At 46.2% G+C, this 20,319-nt stretch overlaps 1 protein-coding gene across 1 annotated transcript in view; it reads right to left on the bottom strand.

The window, feature by feature from the left end:
• Nucleotides 1-6,015: 6,015 nt before the first annotated feature.
• LOC104283237 (CKLF-like MARVEL transmembrane domain-containing protein 3) overlaps nt 6,016-20,319 on the bottom strand; it is a 20,860-nt gene continuing 6,556 nt past the window's right edge. The window contains exons 3-6 of the mRNA XM_009881394.1: nt 10,991-11,146; nt 9,098-9,193; nt 7,756-7,873; nt 6,016-6,044 (exon numbers count right to left, since the gene is read on the bottom strand). Of these exons, the coding sequence (XP_009879696.1) occupies nt 6,016-6,044; nt 7,756-7,873; nt 9,098-9,193; nt 10,991-11,146 (399 nt within the window). The remainder of the gene's footprint in view (nt 6,045-7,755; nt 7,874-9,097; nt 9,194-10,990; nt 11,147-20,319) is intronic.

Here is a 20,319-nt window from a genome sequence, read left to right as displayed (position 1 = left end):
TAGGGAAAATGTTTGTTTTCTAACACTTATCTTGATCAATATAGTATGGAATCATTTGTGAAGGACTTCCTGTTTAATAAATGGACATATTAAAGTACTAAACCATTGTCTTCATCTGTAAAGGCAACATATCAACTCATTATCCCCAGCGTCGTGGTTGATCAGTTGATAACCCAGTAAGTGCAACTGCTGAATGCCCTTCCCATGCAGGACAGCAGTGGAGGGCTTAACCAGCCAAGCCTGTCTGCGGGGTTTGGGGACTGTCTCTGGCTAGACAGACTTCAGAGATGCAGGAGTTAATGGAATACCATGTATAAGCAGTCCTTGATGAGAGGTTATACGGAGCAGAAAGCCATGGAACCGCTTTCTTGCTAAAGTGTTTGTGGTAGGACTGCCCTCGTGGAGGTTTCTCCATCTGGTATGCTGTCATGGGCCAAAATGCTGTATCTTGTGCTTTGCAGCATCCTGTTCTGGACTGAAAAGGAATTTTGGAGCTGAAACGCCGGAGTGAGTGGGCAATGCTCTGTCACCTCATGGGCTGTAGGTGGCAAGTTCTACCTTGATGCATTTTTGGTATCCAGGTGCTTTAGGTGTGAGGTGAAAGCACTGAGTTAAATAAGGGGAGGAAGCGCAGAAACACATGGATGGTTGAACGAGCGTTGTGGAAGGATTTGGCAATATGGATGATGCTCTGAAAACACTGCATAGGGATGACGTGCATGTGGGGAGGTGGACAAAGGTGGTGGGACCATTGAGCTTTTACAGAAGGATTTGCCAAGGAGAATCATGTGCTTGTACAACTTCTGTGCTACAAGGCGGGACGGTTCATTTTGCCTGTGAGGGGCTGTCAGCAGCGGTGGATTCTCATCTGTTGTGGTGCTGCATCCATTGGACCTGCTGAGAGATCAGGCCTGAATGAAGTTGATGCTGTTGAAGAAGACAAAGAGTTGAAGTGCTGGACTTAATGCCATACTGCTGCCGATGTTGTTATCCATGATGTTCTTTGGTCAAGAGAAGCGTGTTGGCTGTTGAATTAAAAAAAAGTTTATTCTATCTGCACAAGCATTCTAGCGTGTTGGCTGTTGAATTAAAAAAAAAGTTTATTCTATCTGACTGTTAAATACTGAATCTTCCTTCAGTCTCGTGGAAAATCTGTAATTGATTTCTTATTTAATGGATCAGGCTAATAAAATGTGATGGACAACACCCGCAATAAATAAAATAAAAGCACAAGCATTACCTGGCCAAAATTAACATTGGGATTGCTCTTTTTCAAGGAAATAGATCAAAAAAAGGACTTACGTTTGAAAAAAACACACTTAAATTTTCTGGGTAGCATTGTTTTACCTTCTGATCTAGAAGTTTTACAAAACATTCAGAGTACAGTGCATTCTTCCAGTAAAGGGGGAATCTGTGTTGCAGTGTGGATTTTTTGACGCAGTAATGTTTGTTTAGAAGAAAAACAGGAGATGGTGTCTCCATCCTGACTTTGAAACCAATACTCCATGCAAAAAGGTGTCTCCAGCATCTTGTAACAAGAGTCACATTCACAGTGCTTACCTAAATTTATTCTGCTTCCCTGATGTATTCTCTCTCTCTCCGTTTCTCTCTATGCTCAAAAACAGATGAAAGGATGGCTAGGTGGAACTGTTTCTTGTATTTTTACATATGTATGGCGATACATATCTTACGTTTGCTCTGCGGGGGCAGTTTGTATCCTGCTCTTTGGAATGAAGCCACTTACTAATCTCTGATGAGGTTGGTTACAAGCTGCCCCCTATGAGGTTTAGCTCAGCCTAGTAGCAATATGTACGTTTTCTCCTTTATTTATGCATTTGAGAAGCGCAGGTGTCAGAAACGTGCACTGTTAGTGTCTGGTTACAAGTACCCGCTCACTTAATGATACAGGCCGCTGGTCTCCTGGCAGGGGAGGATGCAGCTATAAAATTCAGGCTTAGAAATTTGCACAATGAACACTTACCAGAAGTATAATGAATGAAAAACATCTGCTTGCTGTGCCGCATGTTAAATCATCTTCTGCTTTCCAGCACATCAGGCTGGAGGAAGCATTCTTCTCAAATCCCACACAAGCTGAGATACCCCGCTTTTCACTGAACATCTGGGAGATTACTTTGTCAGTTGGAAATTTAGGACTCGGAGAACTTTGAACAAGATCAGGTGAAAAGCAAAATTAAGTAGAGTAATAGACAGAGTGTTATAAGAACAGCTCAGCCTCTTCTTTCAGGCAGAATCTAAAAAGGCTGCTTGCAAAGGTCTTTCGAATTCCTTATCATCACCTGTCCAAAACCACCACAAAAGACTGAACAAATCTTCCACAGCTAAATATAAAAAGCCTGTTGACAGAAGGTGGGAGAAGGAGGGAGAGAGACCTTCAAACTGTAAGAGCTGTCTGAAGTCAGTCATCCGTGATGCCAGCTGATCATTTTTCCTTCCTGTTGGTGGCTTTGAGTCACCGTTTTTATAGCGTTAAGACTTCTACATTGATTTGTTCCACAGTTGGCATTGGAAACTCTCATCACTCCCGAGGTTTGTCCACTGCTGAGTGCTGTTCAACACAAGCAGGGATTCAAAATCATAGAATCACAGAATGGTTTGGGTTGAAGGGACCTTGAAGAACATCCAGTGCCACCCCCTGCCCTGGGCAGGGCCACCTCCCGCCAGCCCAGGGTGCTCCAAGCCCCGTCCAACCTGGCCTTGAACCCCTCCAGGGATGGGGCAGCCACAGCTTCTCGGGGCAACCTGCCCCAGGGGCTCACCGCCCGCACAGGAAAGAATTTCTTCCTCATATCTCATCTAAATCTCCCCTCTTCCAGTTTGAAGCCATTCCCACTCATCCCATCCCTCCATGCCCTTGTAAAAAGTCCCTCCCCAGCTCTCCTGTAGGTCTCCTTTAGGCACTGGAAGGGGCTCTGAGGTCTCCCTGGAGCCTTCTCTTCTCCAGGCTGAACCCCCACAACTTTCCCAGCCTGACGTCCCAGCAGAGGGGCTCCAGCCCTCCCAGCATCAATGGGAATAGTTGTGCTCTGGTTATCATGAAGGCATTGATTAGCCCGCATGGGCTTTGGAAGTGGCTTCTGTTTGGAACAAGAATGCTATTGTGATCGAAAAGAGATGTTTGATTATGGCCCTGCTGGTACACCGAAGTAAGAACTTCAGTAAGGTTTCCATGCTGCAGGTGTAACATTATGCTTGTGTCGTGAATCCTGAACTGCAGAGAAGCCAGCGCTCCCGCTGCTGTGATCTTGTCAGCTGAGGACAAACAAGCAAACAAACATAAAAGCCAAAAAAGCAAGCAGACTTTTCCTTCGCCCTACACCAGACTCCGAGCTTAGTGCAATATTGCTGGCAGGAGATGAACGAAGGACTGAGTCAGCCTCCCCCCCCCAAATCAGAATTGGATTTAAAGTAATTATTTTTAATTGGATTCTCTTTTCTGCAATGATATTCATAAAATACAGCAGTGTGATTTATTTCAATCATGGGAACAGGTCTTTTTAAATAAAGGGCAGGAATCTTACACAAGTGCCTGACCCTGGGAGCAAACTGCTTAGAAATAAATGGAATCATCAAATACTTGAATTCTAATAAGGAAATTCTCTGGACAGGCAATTCATTCATGACTGCAAAAGTAGTCCTGAAGCAACTAAGGAGCAATTTTGTTTGCCTCTTCTGTTGATTTTAGAAGTATTCCAATGTAAAAAAAATCATCAGAAAAGCTTAGCAGATTTTAGTTTATAACGTGTCTGTGAAGGGGAGACCCCACGGGCATTGGATTGCTGTTTGCAGCGCTATTACTTGCCAAGTAAAAGCACTCCATCTCCGACGTCTGCTAAAGATGCTAAAACTAATTCCTGGTTAAATTTTTTCATGCTCATGCCCTGAAGGTGCAGTTTCTCCTCGCAGGACATGTAAGTGTGAGTGGTTATGGGTCTCCGGTGCTGGCTCGGTGCTGTTGTCACCTCCCCGGCACACGGTGTCCTTTGCCGACAGGGTCCCTGAAACGCCGTTGCTCTCGCTGCTCAGAGGCAGGGCAGAAAACCTGGTCTTGCAACCAGTAAAGACACCCAACGCTTCTATTAAAAGAGGTTTAATCCAGCATGGTTTCTAAATATTAACCATGTACTAGTTTCCAGCTGTGACATGCAGTACATTTTTTTTTTTCATTAAAAAAAAAGAGAAATACAAAACAATTGAATATAAAAATGAGCCCAGGTCCCCTGACGTCACAGTGCATGCCAGTAAAATATGACAACAAAAAAGAAAGAAACGTGGAATTTCATACTGGAAAAAGGTCCAAAGAGCTCTTTCTCATAAAAGCAAAGAGTATTTGTCACATTTGGAAGCAACCGTTTGTTTTGCTTTTATTCCTTCAGTGGTCTGGAGCGAGGAGATGGAGGAGCTGCCTGTTAGACGGCTCCAAATCCGGCCAGCACCTTCCCAAGCACCTGCTCGCTGCTGGGTACCGCATCTCTGCCCGTTGGCAGCCCGCTGCCAGCAGGGAACTGGAACCCAAGCACCAATTTTGTTCCAAAGGAAATCTGCCTTTATTGTTTCATCCCTGTTTTTAATTTACTCTGTTAGTACCATCTGGTCTCATTTTAATTACTTTTTGTTAAGGCCACCTGTTCTGGTACTATATTATTATTATTTTTTTAATGTATACAGGTTTCTTTGAAATAGACCTATGGGATGCCCTCTATAAGGAGCACGCCGTGCCTTTTCCAAGCAGTGTGCATTTATAGGTGGACATCAATATTTCAAGGTAGGTTGCGCTACCCATGAAAACACCTTCTTGTAAAGTCAGAAGGGTTTCCCCCCAGAATACCAGACCACGAGATAAATTTTGTCCTTCCAGGGAGGAAAAAAAAAAACCCAAACCAAACCCCTGCAAATAAGGTGTTTGGGAAAATGAATTTCATTGCAGATGTTCTTTAGTGTGGTGGTTGTGTTTTTGCCTTTTCACAGTGGGAAGGGTGCGTTGCCCCGCTGGGGCCCAGGGATCCTCAGTTGTACGGAAACAGTCGTTGGTTTTGTGAACCCAGCGGACTAAGTCCAGTGCTACTTCTCACGGGAGGACCAGTGTTCGCAACACAGAGCAAGAGAACGCACCGTGATCTCTTGCGCACAGCTATTCGCAGGCTCCGCTGGGCAGGTGCTGTTGGATGGTGTTTGCTGTGCCTTACCCGTGTGTGCAACCGTGTACGAGGGCTTCGCGCAAATGGTAGGAAGGGGGCTGGTCAGACGATGCCTCTTCTGTTCTACCTCAGAGCTATGGTGGAATCGCAGAAGATGGGATGTGACCCCATCCGAGCAGCTCAACAAAGCGGTGCGGAATGTCTGATGAGCCAACGACTCTGCGGCACAATTATACTTTGAGGTTTGTTCTTGCTGCAGATTTCCAGTTGTCACTTCTTCTTGTTGCAGATAGGCAGTAGATACAAACGTGTTGAAACCAACATCTTAACAATAATCTATGCCTTCAGTGCTTGAGATAGTGGAATATTCAGACTTCAGATAAAGAAATACTGTTAGTTAATCAAGAAAAATACAAATAAAGTAGAGGCCTACTCTGAGCCTCTCTTCTTTGGCACAGCAAGAAGTATAAAAGCTATAAGTGTTAGAGATTTGGAATTAAGAAAGCATATTAAAAGCTCCGCTTATACATTTAAAATACTATGTTCCCGTTTACTCAGTACATTGTAGTGCTGAGTAAGGAGGCGCGACGGAGATTGGAGATGTGCTGGTTGGATACACACCTCTCTGGCAGGTTGAACTACTGTAAAATCTGTAGTTCTGAAGGAGTGTCTAATGGCATTGGGAACAGTCTCCTTTTCCACATCCCTGCCCTGTCTGTGCTTTGGTGATGCCATAAACGGTGAGGTGGGAAGAAGCTACCGAGGCTGAAATAAGGGAGATACTTCAATTGGCAGTGCATGCAGCAAAGAGGAAAGTGCTTGATCGTCTTCCCTTCACGCTTGGTTGGTGTTTGGCTCTTCAGTCCGAGTCAGAATCGGAGTCCTCATCTGGAATTTAAAACAAGGAAGAATAGTGAAAATGAAAACTGGCTATCTCCACGTCAGCTTTAGCTCTTGCTGGGAGAGAGCCGCTGCTCTTCGGTGGGGGTCTGCTTCAAAGGATGCGGCGTAGTTAGCAAAAGGCTTGTAAAATGACAGTTCTTGCTAACGTGATGGAGCTCTAAATGGTGTTTCAAAGGACTTGAGAAACACTGCTGGGAGGCACTTAGACCACTACAAGGTAGATAACAGTTCAGAGGAAAGAAGTTGCAGGTATGATGGTTAGCGTGACCACCGAGGGGAAGTCTACTGCAGACAGGCTTCCTGAATGAGAACACTGCCGCTTGCTGTGGGACACCGTTATGCGCTGCCAGTTCAACGTATCGGAAAGGCAGAAGCTTTAACACATTAAGAAATGCCGATAGGCCTATAGAGGTATGTCTTGCCCAAGCTCGAGACGCAGCTTGCAGGGAAGCAAGCGATTTCTGGCCCCGGCAGTTGAGAGCTACAGCACGACTGCGGGTTTGGTACTGGAGGAACAGGACCGCAGGGCAGAGCCCTTCTGGCACGGTCAGATCATCAACACAAAGCTGCGTGGCTGCATATTTGTAAGTTTATATCTTTCTCTCTATATCTCCAGGGAAACGGGATCTAATCTTTAGCCTGATTTTGTACCCGTGTCACTTGATCTTCTGAGGTCAGTTCAGTTTGTGGGGACAGTTTTTAGGCTCACAGTCTGTTCCCTATTATCTGTTCCTTTAATTCTTCTTTTCCTTGTCTCTCTTTGTGGCCTAAACCTTACAAAACATTTACCAGTCTACCAAATTACCTAGAAAAGACCGTTAGCATTACTATATACCTTCTAGGATTCTCTACACTTGTCCTGGGTGTTTGTTTTTGAGAGTTTTTGTGGGTTTGGGGTTTGTGTGGGGTGTATTTTGGGGGTTGGGGATTTTCTGTTTGTTTATTTCTAGGTGTGGAGCAGTCTTTCTCAACTGTGTGGGTGCCACGAGTAGTATCACGGGGCACGATGCCTGATTTGGGGTACTGCGAAAGAGCTACCTGTGTCCTGACTTGACTTGAAATGGGTTTGAACCCCCAACAGCGGGTCCGTCTCCTTATCTTTGTCTGCGTGGATCTGTCTGATTTGAGGTACACTGTACCTCCTGTATTAGAAAGAGATTTGATAACAATCGTTAATTTTATGCTGCGTGGCCCTTGGATTTCAAGGCCATTTGCCCACAGATGGTCAAAGCTTGACCCTGAATAAGAGGTAATCATGATAAAGAGATGATAAAGAGAAAAGCACTATTGGACATAAAAGACTGTGGACTAATGGATATTAATTATTAAGTTATCAAAAAGAAAATTGGATGTTTATGATGGGAAGAAAAGTTATCAAAAAGAAAATTGGATGTTTATGATGGGAGTCTGTGCTGCACAATAATTTCTGTAATTGGATTCGGGGCCTTTCAGAGTTAGATGGTGCAAAACTCAGAAACTTCACATTCCTGGCTTGCTACTTATCTTTAGAAATCACTTGTTGTATTTTAAGACTAAGCAGTTTCATAATTCAGCACAGTTGTGTCATACAAAACCAAGGTAGCCAAGAATAGAAGCTGTTTACTGAGTGAGTGTATTGCTCCCCTGTGAAGGGTGAAATGGAGAAGAAAATCTCACATTACACGCTCGTTTAACCAAAACAGGGACTTTTACCTACCTTCTGACTTGCGCTCTTCAGGAGCATCAGAACTGCCTTGCTTGAGAAAAGTAACCAGGTCATTGAAGGTGATGTAGAAATCAATGGCGTACACTATCGTGGCTACAAATCCAAACACCTACAATGGCAAAATAATGCTCTCTTTGACAACAGTTCACATCCGTCAATGACAAACCAAAATAAGCCTAAGTGACACCAAATTCTTAACGAAAACTTGGCCTTGATTTTTTTGTCTAAAAAGACAGGGGAGGAAAATGTCTCGTGACCCTTTGGCAGTTGCTCTGTCCGATGTGCCCTCAGCCCTTCCCCAGGCTACATCCCCCTCTGGCTCTGGGCTCGTTTGGAACATCAGCATTGCCCTCTGCGGTGAGCTACAGGAGAACCTATCCTGCACCTCCATCAGCTCAGGGCATCTCTTTGCCGCCAAGAAATCACCTCGATTTCTCTGGAAGTAATTTTTGTACTGGTTTGCATGGAGTCACATCTATTGCAGGGTGAACTAGATCGAAATAAAATGATTCTGGAGTTACCTATTTAGTGTCAAAGCAGCCGCAGCGTGGCAAGACCAGGCTGGTTTTCAGGCTGAGAAGCTTGGGCAAATGCTACGTTGCATTGCTCCATGTCTAAACCAAGCGAGGAAGTTTAAAACAAGATCTTCATATGGAAATTGTGCGTGACTTGGGATGGTTTGGTAAGGGTCGCTGGCTAACGCTACTGGGGCTTGTTCTTCCCAATCTTTTTAAAATTATTATGCAAATTTTATTTATGTTGCATACATTATTGATGCTTAGAGTCAAGTTGCAGATGGAGAGGCTGTATTTTATTTCTGAACACAAAATCCTGATGACGAAGGCTCTCTCCTGGGCAGTCCCTATACTGGAGGGTAAAATGACACTGCTCTTGTTGCAACTCATCCAAGTAAAATTAAGCAGTAGAGGCAGGAGGTTGAAATTACTTAATTTAGACTGTCCTTAGTAGTTACAGGTTTGATTACTTTATTATTATTATTCCTTCCATTCAAGGATCTTGACGTTCTTTGCAGGAACAGAGAAGGTTCTTCCCTGTACCGCTGGTGAAATTGAAAAGCAGAATAGATGCCGTCCCCAGGTAGTACAGTTAACACTGAGCAGTGCTGTTAGGATGAAAAAAACTATTCATTGATTCAAAACCTGTTTTTCTAAATAACCGACCATTTCTTCCTTGCTTTGGGCAAATCTAATTCTCAGTTAGTTAACTGAAGAAAGTTCTACTACTTGCAATGGGGTCAAAATTGAATTGTTTCTAAAGTATGTCTGTGGGCAGTTCACCAAAATGCCGAAGTGGAAAGCTCACGTCTACTTACTCCTCCTGCTTTTGATGCGCCGTCGTTATATCTCGAGACAGCAGCAATTGAAATGGCAAAGTAAATAATGGCAGCAGTGACGCACCGCAAGAAATCCTGTAATATAAGCAACATCGCGTTCTCAGATTAGCCATGTAATTCCAACATAAAAAATTCTCTAAATGATGGTTAAAAACCTCTGTTGTTGCATTGGTGGACTTGCCTGATGCTGGAGTGTGACTATGGCCTGGTATTTGGTAGCGGATGTTCATCTGGGAAATATTTTTAAATCAGAGATGACCAGAGTCTTGGCATTAGCTTCTGCTCTTACAGATGTGGGTATAAATCCGACTTTTCACATGCTGGTGTGGGGCAGGCCTGTCTCCAGGCTGAGGAGGGCCATCTTTCTGTGGCATTTAGCCCGGAGCGCAGCAAGGGCTCTAACAGAAGGGTCGTTGGAACTGCCTTAGGAAGTCCCATCTCTAAGCAGAACTCCTGTGGTACCAAAGGCTCGGGAGGAGCGTACCAGTTCCCGTGGGGAACCGGTGTGTGCTTGTTTCTGTATGAGAGTAGGCCTGTCTGTAGGAACTCCTCATTTAGGAACTAAACACTTTGTTTAGTGTTTAAAACTGTGATTTATACTTAGTATGTACACCTGTAACTCCCAACAGCTGCCCTCCCGCGAACGTACCCCTTGCTGTCGTAGCAATATGTGCTTCCGCGGCTGGGACGGCAGCGCTGCAGCACAGGGGCAGTGCCCTACAGTCCCAGCAGCGATGGGCTGGAGCGAGAGTGTCCCTGACCTGTGTGTTAAATGAAAAGCCGTGATCCCCCGGGCATGTGTAAATCGTGTGAGCTGCAATAAGCGTATCTTCACCTCTGCTCACAATTAGATCTTCTGCCTTTTCAGAACAGATGGATAAATGAGATACTGTCTCAAAACACAAACCCTACAAGAAAATTGACTCTCCTGAAGTCAGGACGAGGCCAATGATCTACGTTCTGTGGCTGGAGTGTATTATGGTGGTGGACATAATAAACATACAAGTACTTTTTTTGGTCTTAGTTCTAGAATCAGATGTGTGTAGAAAATGGGAAAAGGATGGAACAGAGATTACCATCTGAAAACCACACGCTGCCATAGAGTCACTGCTATAGTTTTATCCAGCAGTGGCCTTGCTAATGTCATTTTTATACATTGAGAGCTCTAATTCAAGATGAACTATCACTAGACTGTACCAAGAGAATCCAAATCCAGTGGATTGGCTTTTTTTTTTTAAGTATTAAAACTGTGAGAGAAATGCTCCCTTTGCCATGTACGCCTGAAGCGAGAGAGACATCCAGTGGCCACTGTGCAGGGATCACCTGCGGCCACGGCCCTGAGCACCCCCCAGGGACCAGCCAGGGGTCTCCGTGCTGCGCAGGAGCATCTGCCGGCAGAAGCCGCAGGGCTCCCCCTTAACAAAAGCAGCTGCCAGCTTGTCGGTGTGTGAGTACGACTCTGCATCTCAACAGCACTTACCTGAGAATTCCAAAACATTTCAGTGTATGCATCACTGTAGAGTGTGCCTCAGTTTCCCCACTTGTAAGGGCGGCGATATTAAGGCGACCCCAGCAGTGGTCAGAGCTGATGCTGCCCACTCCTGAAGATCCAGCCCTAAGGCATTTGCCAGGAATCGGGCAGAAATTCTGTGCTTTAATAAAACCAGGCTTTGTGTCGGCACCAAGACAGCGATAGTGTGTAGTACAGCACAGTTTAAGGAGTGCTTTGGGACCTTTTGAATGAGAGGGAAGATGGACGAGTTTCTAGTGAGGAGGTGAAGTTGTTAACAGCCTAAACTCCCGTACAGCCCCTTTTACTCCTGTTATACCGTACAATGAAATCTGTGGGTTTATATTGCGCATTTCACTTACCGTCAAAGGCCAGTAGAGCCCTTTAAACTTCTCATTAAGTTTGGAGGCGTAGGCAAAAAAAAGAAACAGTGCCAGCAGGAACTCGAGGAGCGGGGCCATCATGAAAGGGGCAGCTAGCGATGCAATATAGCAGATGAAGATGATAAACGACAGCACCTAGAATAAAGGGAAAACACGAGTTATTCGCATGGAATAGCAGAGCCTCGGGCAGCTCAGCAGCTTTATTCTCCCTGCGCGTTCCTGGCGGTGCTGCTGGGGATGGCATATCTTGCTTCCTAATCTTTTTTTTTCCCTTGGGCCAAATGAATTTTCTTGTTTAGCATGGAGTAAATCTAAAGTAATGACATTTATTTCAATGCGTGTGAAATCGACTTTCCAGAGAGCTCGGTGGATTTGCTGCTCTCCGAGTCAGTAGTTTGCTCTGGATTGTAAACAGTTCTGACAACATAATTCTGAGAGTAGCGTGAGGCATTGCCAAGTGAGCAGAGCCTTAAGCTTTCAACCGTGACAGCTCTCATTTGAAATCCAAATCATCGCTCAGATAGCCCAAAGTAACTCGGCATCTGTAATCTTCTTAGAGTTGAAAGAAAAAAGTCTGCTCTTGATGGATAGAAAAGAGCTGAGGATGAATTCTGTGATTTCCCGAGGTCTCTGGTTCTAGTTTTCCAGTGTAGACAGCCGTTTCGGAGAGTAATAGGATCGATAACTCCCACAGGTTTGTTCTAGCTCTATGATGTTTCCTAACTCTACAAAACAAGAAAAATGGCATTTGTTTTCTCACTCAATTAAAGTACCTTTAGAATATAGTTTATGATTCAAAATAGAAAGTTTCATAATGGGAAAATAGCTAAAGAAAATGTATTTTCACCTAAACTGGACAGTGCCAAAGTGCTGTGCTACACTTCTGGACATCCAGCTACTGTATTTGCATGTGAAAGGGGGAGAAACCCTGGGGAAACTTCATAAAATTGTCAAATGCTGTACTGGGAGTTGGTCACCTCCGCGAAGAGGCTCCAGCCCGACTGCTCTACTGCCTCGCCTCGTAACTGGTCGCCGTTTTCTTCAAATTAGCTTAAAATCAACAAAGTAGCTAGCATATCGGATCAAACCTTTTCTGCAAGTGTATTATGCGCTCGCTCACACGGAGCTGCTCTATTCAGCCTTTCCTGTGGGGGACAAATCTGCCTGCGCAGTGCTCAGCGATGCTCCTGCTCCGCACAGCGGTAGGCGCTGTTTGAGCAGCAGATTGCAGGGATTTTTCAAACTTCTAAATGGGGACAATGACGTTCTCAACTCATATAATACAGAAAATAGCTGTATTATTTTCCCCCAGATGGCACGTCGGAAGGCAGATGTGGCTTCTTGAAAAGCATAAATGTTTCGACTGTGGTGATCCATGCATTGGCCTCATTAAATTTCAGATCTATGGCTTTGCTTGCTGCCACCGTGTGTTCCTGGGAGCCACCTGTACCTCACAAAAAAATAATCATTATTATACTTGAAAGATAAGGCTCCTGTAATTAATTATTAATTAATAATTGTTCCTCCTAGAGGTCAGTCAACCCTCAACTACACATACTAAATGAGCCCATTTAGGGGGCAACGAAGCAGTTCAATCCTGTTGAAATAATTTCTTAATTGAATTAATTAACAAAACTTTATTCTAAGCCTGGTTTCAGGGGGAAGGCAGTCAGTTCTTGACCAGGACGCTGATAACTGGAGTATATTGTTTTCATCCATTAGGACTTGGCGGTGACGTTTTGAGAGGATGTGACATTTTTAGTAAGATACTATATTTATCTTAAAATGCCTATGCATTGTTCACGTTTCATTGGGTTGTAAGAAGCTGATCTGGTATAATATAGAGAGTTCACTTCTGCGTTGAGGCCTGTTACCTGTTAATATTCACCCTATTTGCTGTTATTTACCCTCTTATTATTTGCTTATTGCTTACATGGCCTCTCTGCAGGTTGTTCTAGAGTTTTCATATAGTGGAGGGAACTCGTTCAATGTATCTTATCCTTAATGGGGTATTTTGTTTCTGTGAATGAAAAGCGATACGCAGTTTGACGAGAAGCGGATGTAACAGGGCTTAAAACTGCCGAGAGGAGAGAGGACTGTTTCCTCCTTCCTCTCGTGCCGCCTGTTCCCTTCCCACCCCCACGGAATAGGAACCGAAAGGAGTGGACTACAGCTTTGTGAATCTGCTTCACTCACATTTCTGGAACATAATTTAGATGTTGTTTCGTGTTTTCTTGGTTTAAACAGAAATCACTGTGTGGCCAGGACGTTTTTCCTTACTTGTTCTGGGGTTAAAAAAAATAAAAAATCTCTTCCTTTTTCTGGCTAAAGGGATATGTGTGACAGCGGAGCTGTAGAGATGGCCGAGTCCACGGGGACAAACAGCGGCAGAGAGGGGACGTGTTCAGGATGGGTCCCACCACCCAACCCCCTTTCAGCAGCAGAACATTAGACCTGAACTAAACTTGGTAGATCTCTTCTGAAAGAATTAAACGCGGTCTTAAATAATGCATTGTACTACAGCAGCGAAGGGAGGTAGAGAGGCAAATTCCAGGCACAGCAGAGATCACTTTGATCTCAATTCTGTTTGATATGGTCACTGCCTTTATACAGAGAATAAGTTTTTTCTGTCAGAAGCGTCAACTGTTGGGTGAAACGAAGAGCCTTTGTGTTCTCTTGAGATCAGCCTTATGGGGATGTGCGTAACTCGGGGTTCCCGCTCTCTGCCCCGATGGCCCTGGGCAGGTCCGTGTGGTGGACCTGCTGGTCCTAATGGCTCCGCACCCAAACAGAAGTGTGTTTTGGGTGAGAAGCAGCCGAGGGGCTCTGCTGACTGTGGTGGCGGGATTGCGGCCGGGACGCAGGGTATGCGCTGAAGATGCAAAAAAGGATCAGTCTGAGCATTTCAGCTTTCCAGTGCGGTCTGACCCAGAGAAGCTGGCATCTGGGGAAATACTAGTTGTCCATGTTTAACTCCAGTGAACGGGCCAGGTACCTGCTCCAAGCAGCCCCGTGGATATTGGTGGGGTGGCAGCAGTCCCTGCTGTCTGTTCCCCAGCCCTGGTGGACTGTTGTGTGTTGGCTGTCCCCACCGTGAGCGGTGGGCTCCAGCCCAGCCCAGCGCCCCACTCCTGACCCTCCTCAGCAGCACCCGTTGTGCAGCGAAAGAGCACATCGAGGCCACGTTAAGAAAAAAAACCCACCAAAACACCCTTGATTTGCAGGAAGTGCCTTGATTTCAATGGATTATTGGTGATAATAGTAACAGGGAAAGAACCTGGCATGTGAGAATTGCTCTCCAATTAAGCATCATTCCTCATTTTGGAGATATTCGGAGCCTGAAATGGCCCAAGCAATGCTTTATGTGAAATACGCACCTGAAAAATAGCGGACCAGATTTTGAGAATGACTTTTGAGGTCATTCTCAATGAGGTTTGAAAGACAGTATTTTTAGATGCTCTGGTCTTCACTGAGGCAAGGCTGGAAGGCACTGGAAGGGGGGGGAGGGGCAGGCAGATTTTGGAAAGAACAAGAGAAACAAAAGGCAGGAGGACCCTGAAGGCTCCGTCAGGTGACAGCTACGGTGCTACAGCTTGTTCTTCGCGTTTTTATTTTCGTCTGCCAGGTGGCTGCGTCACAGCCTTATCGGTAACTTGGGGACAGCCCTGTGTCATACAGGAGCCCACAAAGCTGTCGGGATTTGACAATGTTTCTCATTTCTCGTCCTTTAGAGCTCATTTCCCTTTCTGACAGGTGGAGCATGTGGACTCCCTGAGCAATACTGGATATTATCGCTTACTATCTCCTCTGAATTATAAAAGTGAGTAGGTTTCCTGTTATCTTGTCTGACCACTTAATTGCAGGTCTACTAATTGTAGCATTTGATGTCATCTAACTATGTGGTAATTTTAAAAATATACCTCTGCCCCCACAACACAGACACTGATGTGCCAGTCTGTACCCAGAAACAATGAACACTGACCTACTCACTTTTCCAGACTTCAAGTCTTTGGGACAAGCATGTGGCAAACCGAACGTTGCTCTAAAAATGACAGACTCAAAATCAGCCTTCAGCTTACGGCCTGACCCCTCTGTAGACCGTCAAGCGATCACACTTGTTTCGTGCCTTTTTTTCCTGAAGCTGTGTGTTTAAAAGCAATTTCACAGAAAGGTCCAGCAATGGGATCTTGTCATTCTTCTAGCAGCTCCATGTCTATGCTAAAAAAAACCCCAAACTCAAACCACCAGCTAGAGAGAAAGTTTGTGGGGCTCATTAGCTGTGAGTTCATTGTTTCCAGCACATTCTGACTCAGAAAGCACTGCTGCTTCTGGGAAGGGGGGGGAAAAAAGTAGTGTTTTATCAGTTTTGCCTATTTGTATTTACAGAGGGGGCTTCTGTCTCCTTTGGAATTACGTCCTCAGCATTGAGAGCGGCTTAGGGGTCTGAGTAGCCCCTGTGCTGCTGCTGAACGGTCGGTGTGATTGCTGCCAGCTTCACTCAGGGAGTATTTGGATGCAGAAAGCTCTAGTGAAGCAAAGAGCAGAGCAGCATCCTTTCATAGTCTGGCAGTGGTAACATTTTAAACAATCCTGGCAAAAAAAGAGCTGCGATTCTTCATTCTGCACCTTTTTTTTTTTTTTGTGGGAATGGGCACGTACATAACAGAGAAAGAACTATTACATATTACTTTCTTCTTTTTTAAAGGAACTTCTTTGGTATTGTGTTTCACAAAGTAATTGTCTCCTATGTAATTATTACTTAATATTGTGTTCCTGGGCTTTAAAAACTCGCCAGGCATGATGAAGTTAGACTTTATCACATAACCAGCTCTCAATTTAAGCTATAAGCTGCAGAAAAGAACAGGTTTGCTTCAACAGGTTTACAAGTGGCTCACGGTGATCTCTTTTGGGCAAGGGTGCAATTTCGTTATTGTTCATTGGCAGAGAGAGAAAGTAGATCACTTAGTAGATCACTCTGCTATTCAGTTACGTCTTCTCCATTGTTACTTGCCATGGAGGTGAAGTTCTTGGTTCCCCTAGAATTAGCTGCAAGGGTCACCGTCTGCTACAGACCCAGAGGAAGGCACAGGGCTCGTCCTGGAAGGAGCCTTTACACAGAGCAGCTGGAAGTTCCAGTTATGAAGGTCAGTTCAGAGAAGACTGAAAAGAGAGCAGACAGACAGGAAAAGCAGAGAAAACCAGGCACAATGATTTCTACACCTTTTGTGTCACCACAAAGGTGACAACCTTGTACAGGACAACCTTATGTATTCATACATAAACCATTCTATGATTCTCTGATACTGTACAGAATCATAGAATGGTTTGGGTTGGAAGCTTAAAGCTTATCTCGTTCCACCTCCCCTGCCCTGGGCAGGGCCACCTCCCACCAGCCCAGGTTGCTCCAAGCCCCGTCCAACCTGGCCTTGAACACCTCCAGGGATGGGGCAGCCACAGCTTCTCGGGGCAACCTGCGCCAGTGCCTTATCACCCTCACAAGTCAAGAATTTCTTCCTGGTATCTCATCTAAATCTCCCCTCTTCCAGTTTAAAACCGTTCCCCCTCATCCTATGGCTCCCCTCCCTGACGAAGAGTCCCTCCCCAGCTCTCCTGGAGCCCCTTTAGGCACTGGAAGGGGCTCTGAGGTCTCCCCGGAGCCTTCTCTTCTCCAGGCTGAACCCCTGCAACTCTCCCAGCCTGTCCTCCCAGCAGAGGGGCTCCAGCCCTATTTTTTAGTAAAAAAAAAAAAAAAGATGTAGTGCCACTGCATACTGGCTTCAGGGGGCTAAGGAGATGCCAATTAAAGTAGTTACCAGAAGAATCACAAAAGCTTGGCTGAAATAGCCAGGGTGAGCGGCAGAATGTGTTAATAATGTGGAACTTGCCTGGACAAGCTCTGGTGGCAGGTATGAGCGCGGCTGTGAAATGGTTCCGACACAGCACAGACAGAACTAAAAAATGCATCTCTTAAGGGGGAAAAGAACATGGATGAGATGCTGACCTTTTGACAGAAACTTGAGTATTTAGGAAAAATTAGTAGCTTAAGAGAAGAAAAGTATTAAAATATATCGATGAAATAATGGTATGGGGAGAAAATAGAATGGAAAAAAAGAAAGAAAACCAAAATTAACCTGGCAGGTAAAGAACGGTGATTGCAAAGTGTAGGAGCAAGACAGAATACACGGGGATCAGGAGAGTCAGCAAAGCTTACGCACGTACGTGTGTTACTGCTTCTTGGTGGCTGCGTAGCTATCCCAGGTGGAATAAAAAATGAATACGGCAGGAAGATCAAAAGGAAAAGGAGTGGGGAGAGGGGGAAACTTCCTTCTCTGAATAAAATTTGAGATTCTAATCAAGCTTCTAGCAGTAATCAGCTTCATCACCAGCCTAACTGGTTCTGGAGGCAGCACCGGAGTGGCCAGACCTGCTCGCCCACGGAGCGGTTTACATCCCGCCATGAAAATTACACCTGAGCATTGCAAAGACCCATAGTCGTTACATGTGGAAGCGTGTGTAAACGTTGGTTTTACAAAGTGGATACAGCAGTTCCCTTCAACCTGAAGAAAGAGCTCCCCACCGGCAGCGCTGCGCGCCCTTCCCCGTGCAGCCCCAGCACTCCCAGTCACCCCCAGCAGCGCGGGAGAGGGGAAGGGGCAGGCGCGAACGCGGCACTTGTCCTCGTTTACACAGTCGGAGTCGGTCCGCCATGATTTATGACAGCTGAACCAACCATTTGCCACCCACTTCTGCTGGGCAAAATGAGACTTTTTAACGAGGTTGCTTCTACCAAGTACACAAGCCACGGGGTCGCTGGGCTGCGGGGAGCTGCTGAAGCCAACTCCCGTTCCCTTTCTGCCACAGACCGAAAAGGAGAAGTACAACCATCTACCCCAGGCAAGGCAGGTTTGCACGGTGCTTCTTTGCTTCGTTGGCCATCTATTTTTTTTCAGTATGTGGCAGTTTGCTTTGTGAATGTTGAAGAAACTGCCTTGGTGTCTCCTGCAGCTGAATGGGGAACCTCTGAGCCGCCTGCAGAGATGCCGGGATCGGCATGACGTTAAGGGTGGAGAAGTAAAGCGCATTTCTTGCAACTTGCCAAGCTGCCGAGTAATAATGGGACAGAGCTATTTGGCAAAAATTATGAGAACCCCATTTTGTTTCTGAATGAAAGACACCATTCAAAATCTGTATGCCATGAATGTACATCTATGCAGAACCTGACCCCACCCCACGCTAGGACTGTGTCAAAGAGCGAAAATCAAACATCCAAGACAAGAAATACAAAGCTAAAGACGAAACACAGATTTGAGCTATGGTAGATTCAGCTTGGACTCATCCTCACTTATTTGAAACTGCATTTCTCTAATTGTATACAGACTGGATTTATTGTGGGGCCTGTGCTGTCCGCAAGGGTTTCTGATGGCAAAGCCGAGACAACGGGAGAGAAACTACTGCTGCCTCCCCTCCGCTGGCAAAGGACAGCCTGAGCCCGCGGGTGGCCACCACGGGGCACGCAGAAAGCTTCGGCCGAGGGGGTTTCAGCACTGCTTTCAGCCAGCCGAGCCCCGAGCGGCCTTACGAAGGATAAATTCCTGTTTTGTCAGGACAGAGCAGTTTTTATTACTCCAAGGAGGCATAATCAGTACTTCTCTATGACAACAGAAGGGTGAGTCTGATCCCGTGACCAAAACAGTATTCCTCAAATATGTCATCGGTCAGAGATGTTAAAAAGCCAGGCGCTCCGACAGCCAGCAACTACGGGCTGTAAGCTTGTATGGGAAATTACAGTGTGTTATGGTATATAACAAAAACATTGGCCAAAGAGGCAAAGGTAGTTGGCCTTTGGCATCTTCTAAACATGTATTTTTGTCTTCTCCAGATGCTGTATGAGCAGTGGGGGGGTACCTGGAATTTTTACGGCATTTCTGGTGGAGCTGAGGCAGCCCAAGCCCCGTGCTCCCCACCACAGAAGTTGTCCTCATCTCCCTCCCAAAGCCAGCTTGGCTGTCCCCATCGCCGTCTGCCACCAGGCAGGGACTGCAGCCTCAGCAGCGGGAGGGCTGGGCAGGGACCCTGCCGGCACTGCCGGCTTCTGCTCGTTCCTTCCCTCTCTCCTGCTGGAATGTCCCCGTTTCCCTCTCCAAGCTGGCACAGGGGACAGCCAGAGACACCGTACACATCTCAACAGCGTTCCATGTACTTGACTACTGGTTTGGGCTGTCCCGCTATTTGACTACGTGCTGTCAAAACCCCAGCTAAAATTACAGAGAACTTAAGTGTTACAATTTCTCATTATTTCTAGCACAAATGATGTTGAAAGTCTAATTTCAATCATCTAACTTCCTCTTAAAGCGTAATTTTTGAGGGTCAAACACCCATGGGGTGAGTTTTCTCATTCCCTGCCAGGCGGGTGCTGTTTGAGCCAGCAGGCTTTAAGCCTTGGCAAGTAAATACCAGAAAGCATTATGCCAAAAATGAAACCCCTGTAATTACCACCAGCCCAGGTCTCGGAACTGGGACCTGAAGGACAAAAAACACGGTGTGTTTCTGGGGAAGTGGTGCTTCCATGGCCAGACTGAGCCTGTTCCTAACGATGATTATCTGGTACTGGCTAACAGGCTTCATTGCAGCGAGGAAGCGTGTCCCTCCAGGAGGTCATAGAATCACAGAATGGTTTGGGTTGGAAGGGACCTTGAAGACCATCCAGTGCCACCCCCTGCCCTGGGCAGGGCCACCTCCCCCCAGCCCAGGTTGCTCCAAGCCCCGTCCAACCTGGCCTTGAACACCTCCAGGGATGGGGCAGCCACAGCTTCTCGGGGCAACCTGCCCCAGGGGCTCACCACCCGCACAGGAAAGAATTTCTTCCTCATATCTCATCTAAATCCCCCCTCTACCAGTTTGAAGCCATTCCCCCTCGTCCCATCCCTCCATGCCCTTGTAAGAAGTCCCTCCCCAGCTCTCCTGGAGCCCCTTTAGGCACTGGAAGGGGCTCTGAGGTCTCCCTGGAGCCTTCTCTTCTCCAGGCTGAACCCCCCCAACTCCCTCAGCCTGTCCTCCCAGCAGAGGGGCTCCAGCCCTATTTTTTATTTAAAAAAAAATAAATAATGTAGTGCCACTGCATCGTCAAGGACAAAGACAGCTTTCGGAGCGCTGGGGGCCAACGGCTGAGCGATCGCGATGGCCGGTATGATGCCGCACATGGTAAATTAATGAGTTAGAGCTTTCCTGAGGCGTTGGGGACGCGCCGTCGGGCGAGCGGCATCGCCGAGCTGCTCCGCGCTGGCCGCGGGGCTCCCCGCCGGGCGGGG

Source organism: Charadrius vociferus, unplaced genomic scaffold (assembly GCF_000708025.1).
Source record: "Charadrius vociferus isolate BGI_N301 unplaced genomic scaffold, ASM70802v2 scaffold553, whole genome shotgun sequence".
Lineage (NCBI taxonomy): Eukaryota > Metazoa > Chordata > Aves > Charadriiformes > Charadriidae > Charadrius > Charadrius vociferus.
The sequence above is the reverse complement of the archived record's forward strand: the minus strand, read 5'-3'. Positions and strand labels throughout refer to the sequence as shown.